Source organism: Watersipora subatra, chromosome 11 (genome assembly GCF_963576615.1).
Source record: "Watersipora subatra chromosome 11, tzWatSuba1.1, whole genome shotgun sequence".
NCBI lineage: Eukaryota > Metazoa > Bryozoa > Gymnolaemata > Cheilostomatida > Watersiporidae > Watersipora > Watersipora subatra.
In genome coordinates this window covers 6,959,817-6,974,233 of record NC_088718.1, presented here as the reverse complement: position 1 = coordinate 6,974,233, position 14,417 = coordinate 6,959,817, and the positions used below count along the sequence as shown (strand labels likewise).

Below are 14,417 nucleotides of genomic sequence, written 5' to 3'. Positions count from 1 at the left end.
GTTAATGTTTTATAATTTGCTATATAATAAAATATTTGTTAATGTTTTATAATTTGCTATGTAATAAAATATTTGTTAATGTAATATAATTTGCTATATAATAAAATATTTGTTGATGTATTATAATTTGCTATGTAATAAAATATTTGTTAATGTAATATAATTCGCTATGTAATAAAATATTTGTTAATGTAATTTAATTTGCTGTGTATTAAAATATTTATTAATGTAATATAACTTGCTATGTAATAAAATATTTGTTAATGTAATATAATTTGCCATATAATAAAATATTTGTTAATGTAATATAATTTGCTATATTATAAAACATTTGTTTAATTAATATAGTTTGCTATATAATAAAATATTGGTTAATGTAATATAATTTGCTATATAATAAAACACTAGGTGAGTGTCCCACACTTCCCAGGTAACAAAAGTCTGCAAAGAAAATTATTTTTATTTAACATATAGCAACAGTTACCATTCTAACTGTCAAACTTAAAAAATGTGTTCTTTGCAGATAAAATAAATTAAGAGAAAAAATAAAACAAATGTAAAGGTTTTCAAACTTTGCCAAATAACAGTAGCTTTCAAATTTCATATCATGAGAACAATGTTTTGTGCAGGTCAAATAAATTAAGAAACAAAATAAAACAACTATAAAAGGGTTAAATGTGAATGTAAAATAAATCAGCAAGTAATAGCTAAATTAAGTCTGTTTTGCTACGATTACAATAAAAGGTTATTTGCTGTGAAAAAAAAATTTGTTCTGAACAACTTGAATGCTCTTTATTTTGCCTTAATTTTGTTGAGGGTGTCTTGCAGGCAGCTTTTCTGATCTCAGAGAAGTGTTATGATAAGATATGATATGATATTGGCAGTTCAGGTATGGCTGAAGATAGATGTAAGGGTGCGTCAGTAGCTGATGAAGATAGCGAAAGTATCGTAGCGAAATTGCAAAAGATGGTCCGTGATTCTAAAGGTGGCCCAACATCAGAGGTGACTTCACAGTAAATAGCATTGTTTTATTTTATTTACATTACAGTTATTTGGTATCAAAAAATTTACCATGTCTTACTCTGTTGTGTTGTAGGTGCAAAACATGGGAATGTGATTACAAGCTCTTAAAAGCTAAAAAACGAACAGTTAATCGCAGCCACACGAGACCACCGTAGTTTGGATTCTCTTTCCAAAACGGCTCAAATGGGACGTAGTTGTGAGAGATGGTTTCTGTTTAAACTTTCATGCAACCTTATTCGTCGAAATATTTTCACAAATATACTTCACTCATTCAATAAAACCATGTCTATTGTTCTAACGCGTCTGTTTTATCCTGTAAAACAGATAAAACATTGTAATGCTGTCACTTTTAGCGCTGATATCTCATAACTTACCGTAAAAATTCATTTAATTTTTAACCTTATCTCGAAGGAGCAGATATCATTGTCTGATAATCATGACGAGCCTGTTGGTCACCTGTAATAATCGAAAAGTGCTGCAAAAACTATTTGCGAAGTATTGGGTCACATGATCAGGTTACGACTTGACAATTAGATAATGCGATAACAAAACTGTAAAGTAGCAAGCATCTATATTTGATACGGGGTCTTTGGTAAAACCCGAAGTGTTTGTCATAAATTAGTGCTACGATAAGTTTTATATTGAGCTTTTTATTGGCCTTTCAATTCACATGAGAACATCACGTGACAAGACGGTAACCAAATGCAATGACTACGTCAGAGAAATAAACAGATTCCAATCTACGGCGACTTTTCGTTTTTGAGCATTTAAGAGCTTGTAATCACATTTTCACATATTTGGTACCTACAACACAACAGAGTAAGACATGGTGAATCTTTTGATACCAAATAACTGTAGTGTGAATTTTTTTGCAAGTCAACTTTTAACTAAATTAATCCACGTAGTTCAAAAGTCGCTCTGTATGACTGTGTTTATGGCTTTTATAAGTTTTGCATTGGACGTCATTCCTCTGGACTTTGGACTATTCTGGTTATTTTAGGTGCAGCCTGGAACTCTGAGCACAACATTTGAAGTGATCAGGCCATCTACCATACCCAGTGACATAAGTTAGTTATACTCATACTATCATAGTCAGTGATAGTAAGAGTATGTCTATAATAGTCAGTGATATTATGAGTATGTCTATCATAGTCAGTGACAGTATGAGTATGTATATCATAGTCAGTAATAGTATGAGTATGTCTATCATAGTCGGTGATAGTATGAGTATGTATATCACAGTCAGTGATATTATGAGTGTGTCTATCATAGTCAGTGATAGTATGAGTATGTCTATCATAGTCAGTGATAGTATGAGTATGTATATCATAGTCAGTGATAGTATGAGTGTGTCTATTGTAGTCAGTGATAGTATGAGTATGTCTATCATAGTCAGTGATAGTATGAGTATGTATATCATAGTCAGTGACAGTATGAGTATATCTATCATAGTCAGTGATAATATAAGTATATCTATCATTGTCAGTGATAGTATGAGTATGTCTATCATAGTAAGTGATAGTTTGAGTATGGCTACCATAGTCAGTGATAGTATCAGTATGTTTATTATAGTCAGTGCAAGAGTTGTCATTCCTTTATCAAAGAGCATGGACTTTTCAGAAACACAGTTTTTTATTTTTAATTCCTTCATAAATCATCTTCAATCACTGCATTTCCATGCCTCGGTTCAAAGTTGCCTAATCTCCGCATCATAACATTTCAACCAATCGGAGTTACACTAAATAGATCGTTCCCACGATTCTCGATATATCCCATAAATATAGATGCTAAAGTAGACTCACCTTTCAACTCATACATGTTCGACTAGTTGCACTGAAATAGAAATTTTTTTATCATCATACGAGCAGCCCATACTTGACATGTGAATGTTACGTAAAGGCAAAAAGTCAAGGAGAAACAGTCGTGAGTAACAGCAGAATGTTTTTGTAGCACAGGCCCATGTCGTTGGGTCACTTGTGTGCTGATGTTTTTCCAATGTGAAAAGCTTAGTCAAGCGTTACCAATTCAGATCCATCAGCAGTGAGTGTTTCTATGATGTCTAGGTTCTCTCACACCGACTGCCTTCAAAAGGATTCAGCGAACCGAAATGTTGTCGAATGCATTCAGATTTTATCATTTTTATGATTCGGAGTGGAAGCAATGCCAAACCCAATTGAAGTGTGGAACCGCAGTGATTAACTTTGTTCTCCGGTTTTAAGGCCTTCTGATTACTTTTTCACCATTAGTACTCCTTACTAAAATGAAAACTCTGACAGCTCTAACCATTTTAATGTACAAATAGTAGAGGATCTGTCATCTGTTCTTTATGGCGCCTTACAGTGCCTCGCGTTGCGCGTTCACAACTCGAGTTGCACAACTCGAGTTGCGAACACGCAACGCGAGGCACTGTAAGGCGCCATAGTTCTTAGACTTCATTCTTTTTCTCGTTGCTCCGCGGCTCTATTGGCAATCAGTTTTCTTTCTGACTGCAACACTTTTTGTTTAGTGTTTTGGTCATTTTCTTGTCTGTTACTTTACATTTACTTTTTTCAGAACACTAAGTGACTGTCGCTCTCATTGATTTAAAGGCAGCATTTGAGCACTTCTCAGCACCCAAGATGGTAGCCAACGCCTATCTGAAAGCTAAACTAGTAAACAACAGTCCATACCTTATATTATCCGGACCCTGCAACATCTTCATGGATAATAGCTTCATTACAAAGGTTCCACTATTGCGCTACTTCATGTTTATTAACCTGTTGCTTTCCACTAACAAATGTTATTTTTGAATGACGTGTCGCGACAAGTGTCATCTACTGTCATTATATTTCAAGTTAACTCAGTTTACATATTTCTCTTAATTTTAATTCGGTGTACCAAAAGGTGTGTATCAATCTTTGTTTACATTTATCTCACATTTCATATTGTAGGTTTATTTTATATCGTTATTTTATATTTATAATTGAATGTAACAGAGAGAACCGATGCACACATTTATGTTAAATTGAATTTATTGCCAAATCCGCAGTAAACAAAAACACTTTTGGGCATGGTAGATGTTTCACTCTAGCTAGAGCTGTTAGAAGTTATTTACCCTTCAAGGCAAAATCATCCACAGTTATATTTTGCGGAAGTTGTCTTTTCATGAGCTTTTGAAGACTATTTTATTCGCGGAGGAACACATGCGTGAATAGTGTATGAATATTTGCGTATAGTACCCGTTTAACTGTTTATTTGACTCATCTATTCTATATGTAAATATGTCTGCAACTCAAATACATACCATAGTGTCTAAATCAGAATCATCATTGTTAATTTCATCAACTCCAGTCCAGTACTAAAAGTCGCTGGAGGTGATTTTACGGTGAAAACTTCAAATGCGACTTTTGAGGTGATGACGCATGAATTTGACGATGAATTAAGAAAAAACTGTGACAACCTTAAACAATTATGTAAAAAATTGCAATGCGTTAGCAATGGGCGCAACATCAACCCCCGACGATGGCTACCACAGAGTTTGGAACTCAACTATATTTACTGACTATGCCTGGCAATTAGTTTTTAATTTTATGTAGCAGTTATTCTACCTTTTTTAAAATGCCGACAGTTCAAATTATTTGCGGATCTCAACCATTCGCGGAATTGTAATCATCAAAATTTTTCATCTTCAGTCATTTATCTATGTTGACATTTATTTATGCCAACTTACTGTTTTATGTTTGATGTCTTATGTTTGATGTCAACTCACCAGTGTTTTATGTCTAATTACCTGTGTTTGATGTCAACTTACCTGTGTTTTATGTCAACTTACCAGTGTTTTATGTCTACTTACCAGTGTTTTATGTCTACTTACCTGTGTTTTATGTCAACTTACTTGTGTTTTATGTCAACTTACCTGTGTTTTATGTCAACTTACCAGTGTTTTATGCCAACTTACCTGTGTTTTATGCCGACTTACATTTCTCAGACACAGTGTATCACTCTTTGTAGTCAAGGCTGCCTGTAGTCAGCCCTTCAGAAAGTTTCGAGTGTTCTTTAGGAGTAGACTTCGCTGTTAGAGTTACTTACAAAAGTTGTGAAAAGATGGAAGCAACTGCAGGTATGTATGGCTATGTCTCTTTTTATCTTTAGCAACCTGCGTAGTATTTGACATATCGTGATCGTTATGTCCTCTGGATATATCAGGCCTGGTGATATGTATATCGGTGAGAGATATGTATGGAAAAAATAAACATTTGGCGTTAAGAAATGAATGTTGGTGTAAAAACTTTCTTTCAACTTTAACTAAGTTTATATGCATTTATTAAATCTCAAACATTATTTTTATTAGTAGCATTATTGTTATTTTTTTAAACATTATCGATGGCTACAGTAACTAACTATACAGTAGACGCTCCTATGACATATATCTCCTATAATATAAATTCTGGAAAACGTTAAAAATTTATGTGAAGCTTTCTGCTTCGTACTACGTAAACATTTCTATATAATGTAAAGTGTCAAGTCGGCCGAATTTTTAAAATCGATTCGAATGGTAGTTAAACTCGTCGCACTTGCGGAAGAATAGTCGACGTGTTTATATATTTATTATATATAATTTTCGCGACATTCTAGTTTGTCGTAATAAATCGTCAAATGTGTTGACAAAACAGAGAATAGGGCAGCTGTTACAGCATTAGTTGGTGCAGATGTTACAGCGTCAGACTACACATCTGAAAGTCATGAGTTGGAGTATCGTCGAAAATTAGCTTTTATCCTAACCTTGACCCCTGGGTATAGATAGACGACGCACAGGTAGAACCGTTTTTTATAGTAGAAATTTTTTGTTGTTTTGCCTTATTGTAGATGTACACAATATTTGTTATTACGTTTACTTTGCAGTATAGACTTTGCTGTTTAGAAAAAAAAGCAAATTGTTGTAAATTAATGTCAAAAATGGGCAGTCCTTATCAACTTGCTAAATTACCGCAATCATGGTCTATATAACCAGTGAGATCATAAAAAGGAGAAAAGTTGTCGATGCAACCAATAACACTGCAGCTACGGTATAGCTAACAAATTAAAAGAGTTCGGTCAAGTTTTTCCTTTTTGCATGGCCAAAGGGGTAAGTTTGGGAAGATCTTGGAACGGATTAGGCAATTCACATGTATTTTGCTGTTTTTGTAACGTAAAATCCCTACAAGTCTCTAAAATACCGAACAAATTATTTATGTTGTAGTACCGCTTACTGTATAAAGATTAATGATTATATATTTAATTAGTATTTAATAATAGGTTTAATATCTCATTTTCGATGTGACATCTGCTGATATTGCCTCCTCTGACATCAGGGATGCCGAACATGTTTAGGGTTAACAGACACAAGCAGGTGGTTGAAGGATTATAATATACCTAAAATAATAGAGTTGTCTACCCATGATTGTGCTTTGATTTTAATATAGTTATTGAAAACACGGTAGGTGCCAGCCATTGATGAATATTTCAATCAAAAAAATCTAGCTTTTAATTACAACATCTGGACAAAATTATAGAAATACAATTTTTGAAATTGAATATATATGTAATTTTTTTAATGTTACACTTGCTGATATTGCATCTTTTGACATCAGGGATGCTGAGCAAGTCTAAGATTAACGAATACAAGCAGGTGATTGAAGTGAAAAACACCCACCAGCATGATGTGACATTACACTTGGAGGAACAGCTTCCTCGCAGCACAAATCAGAAAATCAAGGTACGCAATCTGTTCTCTAAATTGTAGCAGACACCACTACTATGTGCCACCAAGTAGAGGTGGAACAAGAAACGAGACATCTTGCATATCAGCCTGTCTTGTCTCGGTCTTGTCTCCACCTAACTATTACCAAACTCGAGACAGGAAATAGAACTAAAGCGCCTGCGCACGGCTGTTAAAACATGGCTTTTGCAGTAACAACAACTCCGTATATTGTAATGGATTGCGAGGCAACTGCCTTTAAACTTATACCAGGTTCGTTACTGCCTATTGTTATTGATTATGTTTGCCGCTGAGTCTAATCATGTAGTTCGGACAACGGCCCTGTTAATATATTGTAGTCCGGTTCTGTGTCCTTAAAACTGATACCGGGTCGTATCCAATTACCCTCCGGATAATCTGATTTAATAAATAAGACTGTTGGGGTAAAATATCTGTATTTTATCTACCGTGTCCCAACATCCTTTGCCCTTTATAAAATTCGGGCCTCTTTTGTATACTACCAATTGCGGGTAAAACCTGCTTGTACACGGAAAACAAACTAAAGGCCGTGTCGACCATAGTCCGTGTTTGTGTAAAAATGACATCGTTAGTTTAATATAAGAATATATACGGTAATGCATATAATTTCATGAGTACAATTTAAATATAATTCACATACTGCAGTTAATACGCAAACAAAACAAATATACATGTAAAAAGCAATATGTTTATAATAATTAGTATCAATCAAGCTCAAAATTCTTAGAAATATATAACTTCGCTATTTTAGAGCTGTTTGTGTCACTTTTGTTTACAAAAAATACATGCATATCGCAATTAAAATGTTGCATTTAAATCGTTTACACCAGGTGAAAATTCAATTTAAAAAGAGGTTTATCAATTTTATATATTAAGTACGCTAGTCCTTGGGTAATGAAATCATCACCAAATGCACATTATTTTACTGTCTCGTGTCTCGAGTCTCGAACTTTTACAAGAGAGTGTCTCGAGTCCCGTCTCGAACTTGAAAAACCTGTCTCGTTCCACCTCTACCACCAAGTAGTAGTGGTGTCTCATTACATATTCTTCTGACCAAACGAATAATAAAGGAATCCATTATTTTATATACACAATGATTCTTTTAAAGTATTCTCAAAAGTTTTTTTCATGGTCACCATTTTCCTCTAGAGAGTGTTTGTGTTTTATCTACTTTTGCCATCACATGAACTGCTGCATACTCTCCTGTTCTGTCTCAAGTATTAGTTCCTTGTGCATCGAGTTATGACCTTGATTGTAGGTGAACCTAGTGGAACCGATACTTCCGAAGGATAAGGATAACAAGGAAGGAGCTCCCATTTCTATGAACAGCAGTGGTAACATTGTCTGGGTATCACCCATTACGGCTGGCTCGACCAAGTTGTTCCTTCGTCACTACACAATAGAGAGCCCTCGTGACATGATGATTGATTTCACAAATCTTCGCAAATCTGATAATTGACTTTACAAATCTTCACAAATCAGTTGGCTCCTCATTTTGAGGGTCTTTTTTCAATACGTAGCCTGAGGGATTTAAACATGCATGAAACGGACATCAGTTAAGGAGCTTTTTAGCTTCCGTTCTCCATCCTGAATATGACAATTTCAATTTATAAAAATACTTCTCGCATACAGTTTAGTGTTTCATATATTCAACAGGTTGTTGACCGACATTCAACTGGGTAAACAACTGGTTGTTATTGTTAAAAGTTATTCAAATGTTATCATATGTTTTTAGCAAGTTTGTGTTTTTTTTCAATGACAGTTCTTGCCAAACAGTTTCAATCGGTATCTGTTTCAGATATTTCAATAGTTGCATTTCATAAGGTCTAATTATTCATAGCTTGTTTATTATGGGTAAGATGTGTATTTTTATTTGGATATTATTTTCTTTGGGTGTACAAAACAATATTCTAGACAGATCATTCTATACTGTAAAGGTTTTGTGCACTGCCCTTTACTACTCCACCAACATAAGGCCCAATATAAATAGTGTATACATATATTCTGCGTCATTCATAAATGGTTACAGTCAAATGCATGCAACAACAATGAATCAGGAGCAGAGCAGCTCTGCTCTCTTCTGTGAACGTTGGCACTTATATACCAGGGAGCCCGCCTCTTGTTCCACTTGGTTGGACTGGACTGGCTTGGCTCGGTTTGGCTCAGCTTAGCTCAGCTCTGCTCAGCTCAGATTAACTTGGCTCTGACTAGCTTAACTCTCTTCATCTCATTATTCCGCATGACTGAGCACAACCAGGCTCGGCTTAGCTCAGCCCTAAGCACAGCTCTCGGTGGATCACATTCCAAAACACCCTCCCCTCCATTGGTGACCACAGTCTCCAATCTAGACCTTGGGAGAGAGCTTATGGTAACCACCTGGCAGACCTCCTCTTCTCCTGTCAGGGTTCTGTACAGGTCCTCATCATCCACTTCTGAAGCAGCTGCCCCGGGGCAGCTTGTGCCGGCCTTGTCAGTCACCTTTTCCCACTCCTGATCTCCCCTTGTGTGCTGCCAAATCTACTGGCTTCGGTGCACTCAGTGGTTCCTCAGCTTCTTTCAAGCTCCTCGTGACCAAAGCCAATAGTTCTGGTAAAAATGTTTTCCAGAAAACTGAGGGCATCCGGAGTGAGCGAGTGCTCCAACAGGAAAACCTTGGTAGCAACCGGGAGAGCCGTTTGGCTGTCTTCTTTTCCCGCCTCCGTACCGTTTGCCGATGACTCCATCAAGTAACATATTCTGTCCCCGCACCGGTCTGACCTCCTAAGAGTCTAGGCCAGCTTTGAATTATGTCGGACAGGTCCGGATAGGATCTCCGGCATCGGAGCTGCTCCAGTTTTGTCCAGGTTTACCACCGGTTCTCTCAGAACTTCTTCGAGTATGACCGGATCAGTGGTTATTAAACTCGGTCTTTGGTCCTTTCTTTCCTCCGGCCCGGTCGAGTTCTCAGTGGGAGTTGTCCTTTGCCCTTGGTTCCCAGTTGGCAGTTTTTCCCAGTTTGGGGACGGCATTCTTGGTAGGGGGTCCTTTTCGTTTTTGCTCTAACTTTTCTCGGGTCTACCTGGTCTGGCTCTTTTTATTTTAGGACCCATTTTTGGCTCCAGGGTGGCTGGGGCCTTCCCCAGCCTTTTCGGACAGGCGTGGTAGGGCTTAAGTCTTGCTTTGCTTTGTACGAATCATGCCTGCAGCTTGGGGTTCTCTCCCCATTGCCGGCATTTGTTTGTGAGCCATACACAGTTGCCTGGGGCGTACAGCGGGGACTGCTCTCAGTCCTCCTGTCTCACTTCTATCTGGTTCAGTCGTAGCGCTTCATGCATGGTTTGCAGTCTTTGCTGTACTGCCAGTGCATATTCATGGGTGAAGAAGAACTCGGTTGGTGGAGGATGACTTTCCAGCTAGTCTGACAACCTCAGCTCCCGTTCCAACATTAGCATATGAGGTATGCCCTCATCAGCTGGAGAAGCACAGGTCCTATTCATCCTGCTTGCGGGCTAGCAGTTACTCCCACAGAAGGTCCCCAAGCCCACGATTATTCCGCTTTACATACTCCGTTGTCCTGTGGGTGGTATGAGGTAGTATGTGTTTTCCCCACATTCCAGAGTTGGCACAATTCGGCCATTAGTTGACTCTCAAACTGCGCCCCCTGATTTGTGTGAATCTGCTCTGGTAGGCCTAGGTAGCAGAACACTCGCCTATCTAGAGCGTTTGCGACTACCGGTGCCGTGGCGTCGGGTAGTGCCAGTGTGCCCTGCCATTGGGTGAAGTGGTCCGTGAGGTCCAGCGCCCATTTGTCCCTCCTTGGAGTAGCCGGGAGCGGCCCGACCAGATCTATGGCCACCTTCGTCTAGGGCCTTCCTGCGTAAAGCCTCCACTTTCCTCTGGCTGTCCTGGTCCTTCCACTCTTTGCGGCCTGGCACATCTCGCAACTCTTTACGAGCCGCCTGACAGTAGATTTCAGTTCTGGCCAGTACCAGGTCAACTAGAGATAGATTGTCATCCTTCCCACCCCAGAGTGGGCAAGGGTGTGTGTTTGCCACACCGTGGTCTCCCACATAGCTGGCGGGCAGATGGTGCACCATCTAGCACGGCCTTGCAGGGTCACGCTTGCTTCCAGCACGCAGTCCCGCCGGATGCGTAAATAACCTCGCCTATGGCTTAGTATGTCCAGCTCCCTGCTTCCTACTTCTAGGTGTTCAGCTGGCACCTCTTCTCCTGTGGCGATTGCTCGATACTTGATGACCGATGTTCTCTGCCCTGTGGCCTGTAGTCTCGCTACCTTGCCTTCAGGTCCTGGTTCAGCCGGTGTGGCTGGTAGCCCCTTGGAAACACCACTAATACTCAGGTTCAATTTCTCCCATGGTTGGAGTCCAGTGCGAGCTATCAGTCGGCGTTTCGGGGTATGCAACATTTTCCAGGGTTAATCCGTCCGGTCAAGAGTAGGAGTCTCGTCCAGGCAACTGGTCGATACCCATGTGGCTAACGGCTCCCTTTCTTGAAGCAACTCTTTCCGTGATGGACCTCTGTCCCTCTGTTCAATGCTTGCACATTGTCGGCAGTCCTCGCAAGTTTGCCTACTCAGGCCGTCTGCCTTTTCATGCCGGGTTCTTGACCGGTGTTCCAGGGTATACCAGAACTCTGCCAGAATCTCGAGCCACTGGGCCACCTGGTTCGAGGGTTCCCTTCTCCTGCACAACTATCGGAGGGATGCGTGATGGGTCCGGAGATAAAACTCCTGTTTATACAGATAGGGCCAAAAATGCTTCACTGCCTTGACAACTGCGAGCAACTCCTTTCTAGTAACATAGTAATTGCGTTCCAAGGAGATGAGAGTCTTGCTGTAGTAGGCGATGACTCTTGCGGCCCTCTTGCACTTGAGAGAGCACAGCCCCTACCCCACATCCACTGGATTCATATCCAGAATATACTGTTTTTGGAAGTCTGAATAGCCCAAGATTGAGGCGGAGCTGATGCTATCCTTTAATTTGTTGAAGGCAATCTGCTCTTCCTCTGTCTATATCCAGGCCTCTACTTTGACCGTCAGCCAGTGCAAGGGGTGCGCTATCGTGGCGAACTCCAGGATATACTGTCGGTAGTAGCTGACTGTCCCGAGGAATCCTTGAAGTTACTTAACCCAGCGTGGGTTTGGCCATTCTGTGACCGCGTGCACTTTATCGGAATCTGTGGAGACCCTGTCCTGGCTTACTATGTGGCTCAGGTAGCATACCTGGGGCTGTAATAACTCACATTTGGAGGGTTTTAGCTTCAGGTTGACTTTGTGAAGTTTCTGAACTATGTTTTCTGGCTACCACACCACCTGTTTTGGCATGGCTAGCCTCTTGGCTAGTCCAGGTTGCTTTCAAGACAGCATCCTCTGCACCTCCCTGATTTCAGGTGTTGGAGCCAAGTGGGTTCTCGCTGACAGGCAGCTGGTTACCTGTAGGTAACTTGAAGGTTCTTTACTTTATCCTGGGTAACAGGTCACCTAGCATCCTTCAGATTTTTGTTGTTCAGGGTAGCTAGTTTGTCAAGACAATATTGAACTCCTGCTCATTTTCAACCTCCAGGGGAGCTGGCACTCGTCAACCTTTACGGCTGCAATAGCCTTCCTGTACTCCTGCTCTATCCTGGACCTGTGTTTAGCAAAAGCATGTTTACATTGTAGGATAACCTCAGGTGACATGAAACCAGACTGAACCTCATTAAGGAAGCCGCTTACCTGATCAGGCAATTTACCCTGAGTTGCCTGTACATAGCTCCTCCCGGCTACAGAGCTAGAACTAGGCCTAGTTTTTGCCGCTAGCTCTGAAGAGGGCTTCACCTTTTTCTTGCTGCCAACAAGGTAGTCCTTAACTTCTATTTGGACATGCAGCTATTGTATGTCCACTCGGAGCACACCAATTGCAGACCCGTGCTGTGCACCATTTGACCCAGTTTCCTGGCTTACCACACTTGTTACACACATTGCTGGGGCAAGTGGCTGCAACGTGGTTCTTGAAAGCCTGACAAAGAAAGCATCGCTTATTGCCTGGCTGGCCATATACCTTTCTGGTGGAGGGTTTCCTGTCATCCTTACCCGCCTTGGAGAACTTCTCATTCTTTTTGGGGTATCTGTCTTTTCTGTCCGAAGGCCCCTGGCCTCCTGCACTGGAACTCAAGCTAAACATCAACCAGTGAAGTGTGTATCTGTAACTACAAACAGGTCTCAATTAACTTCATAGTCTCTTAGTCTAGGAGGTGGTCTACTAATCTTGCCATATCTCGTTACCTAAACATTATCTCGGTTTGCGCCTTGAGCTTTTATGGGTTGCCCAGGTTGCTCGCCTCTTACTGATACCTCGTTTCCTTTTGGTGTGACATTATCACCTTGTTGTCCATGTACGGGTTGTTTTCCACCTGCTGGTTCCACACTTCCGACAGGCATTCTATAACTGTGTCTGGGGAGAGGGGTGTCATCTCTCGTCTGGTTAGCTCCTGGCGTTTGACTTTGGCTATCCTCAGATGTGTCACAGCCATCCAAAGAATCAGGAAATAATACAAAAAGGTGTTTCCTGTTTCTCCAGATTTCACTCTGCTCCACCCTAACCCAGTAACTGTCAGGAGAAGTGTCCTCCCTTAACACGCTACCTGTACTTTTTATGTCAGTAGGAGCCTTAACATATACGACTTGCCCCGGTCATTGTTTGGGGAGTTGTTTACCTATGTATTTCCTATCCCATTTGGATTTTATTTTACCCTACCGGATGTTTCGTATGTTTTGAATTGGCTATATCACTACATACATCTATGGCTACATCATTATCATAGGGTATGCCTAAGGTCAACCTTATTGGCCTTCCAAACATGAATTCACTAGGTGAATATCCTGATGACAGTGGAGTAGTCCTATAGGCTGACAAAGCAGTGCCTTTTTCTTAAGTTATTTTATTGTTTTACTTCACTTTCAGCTAAGCCATTTGAGCATGGATACCTGGGGCTGTTAGTAGCCATTCTGAAACCCTGTTTTCTTGCAAAATCTCTAAACTTGTGACTGTCGTAACAGGCACCATTATCAGATCTTACGCATTGTGGAATTCCAAACCTATGGAACACTTCCTTCATGACATTAACCACTTCTCCAGATGTCTGGGTCTCTGATGGCAGCATCTCAATTTAATTAGAAAATTAGTCAATGATAACTAAATACAAGTCACCCTCAAAAGTAAATAAATCTGAGCGTATAACCTCCTACGGTTGTGTGAGCACCACATCCTCTTGCATCGGTTGATGCTTAACCTGAGAATGCATGATACATATATTGCATTCGCCTATCATCTCTGCAATCTCTGTATTAACACCAAGCCACCAAAAATGTCACTGTGCTCATCTTCAACATTTTGTTATGCCTTGATGTCCTTCATGACACTTTTGTAAATACTTTCTCTGCATTAGTTTAGGTATATAGATACTGGAATTGTACAATAGATGCCCATTATAGACACTGAGCATGTCCCTAGCAGCATACAGCCAGTGTAGGTCCTCGCTAAATTTATCTACATTATCCGGCCATCTTTTACACATGTACACTAAACACTTTTTAGCACAACTCTCTTCCTGCATAGCCTTAAATATCACTTCCTCTTTGACATCAGGGTATCTACTAAAG

General features: G+C 40.0%; 1 protein-coding gene across 1 annotated transcript in view; it reads left to right on the top strand.

Moving 5' to 3' along the window:
* The window catches only part of LOC137407763 (protein F37C4.5-like), a 37,205-nt gene extending 28,554 nt beyond the window's left edge, over window positions 1-8,651 (top strand). Inside the window, exons 10-13 of the mRNA XM_068094145.1 lie at window positions 3,586-3,746; window positions 5,014-5,122; window positions 6,633-6,757; window positions 8,037-8,651. Coding sequence (XP_067950246.1) covers window positions 3,586-3,746; window positions 5,014-5,122; window positions 6,633-6,757; window positions 8,037-8,237 — 596 coding nt within the window. The 3' untranslated portion in view covers window positions 8,238-8,651. The remainder of the gene's footprint in view (window positions 1-3,585; window positions 3,747-5,013; window positions 5,123-6,632; window positions 6,758-8,036) is intronic.
* The last annotated feature ends 5,766 nt before the right edge of the window (window positions 8,652-14,417 follow it).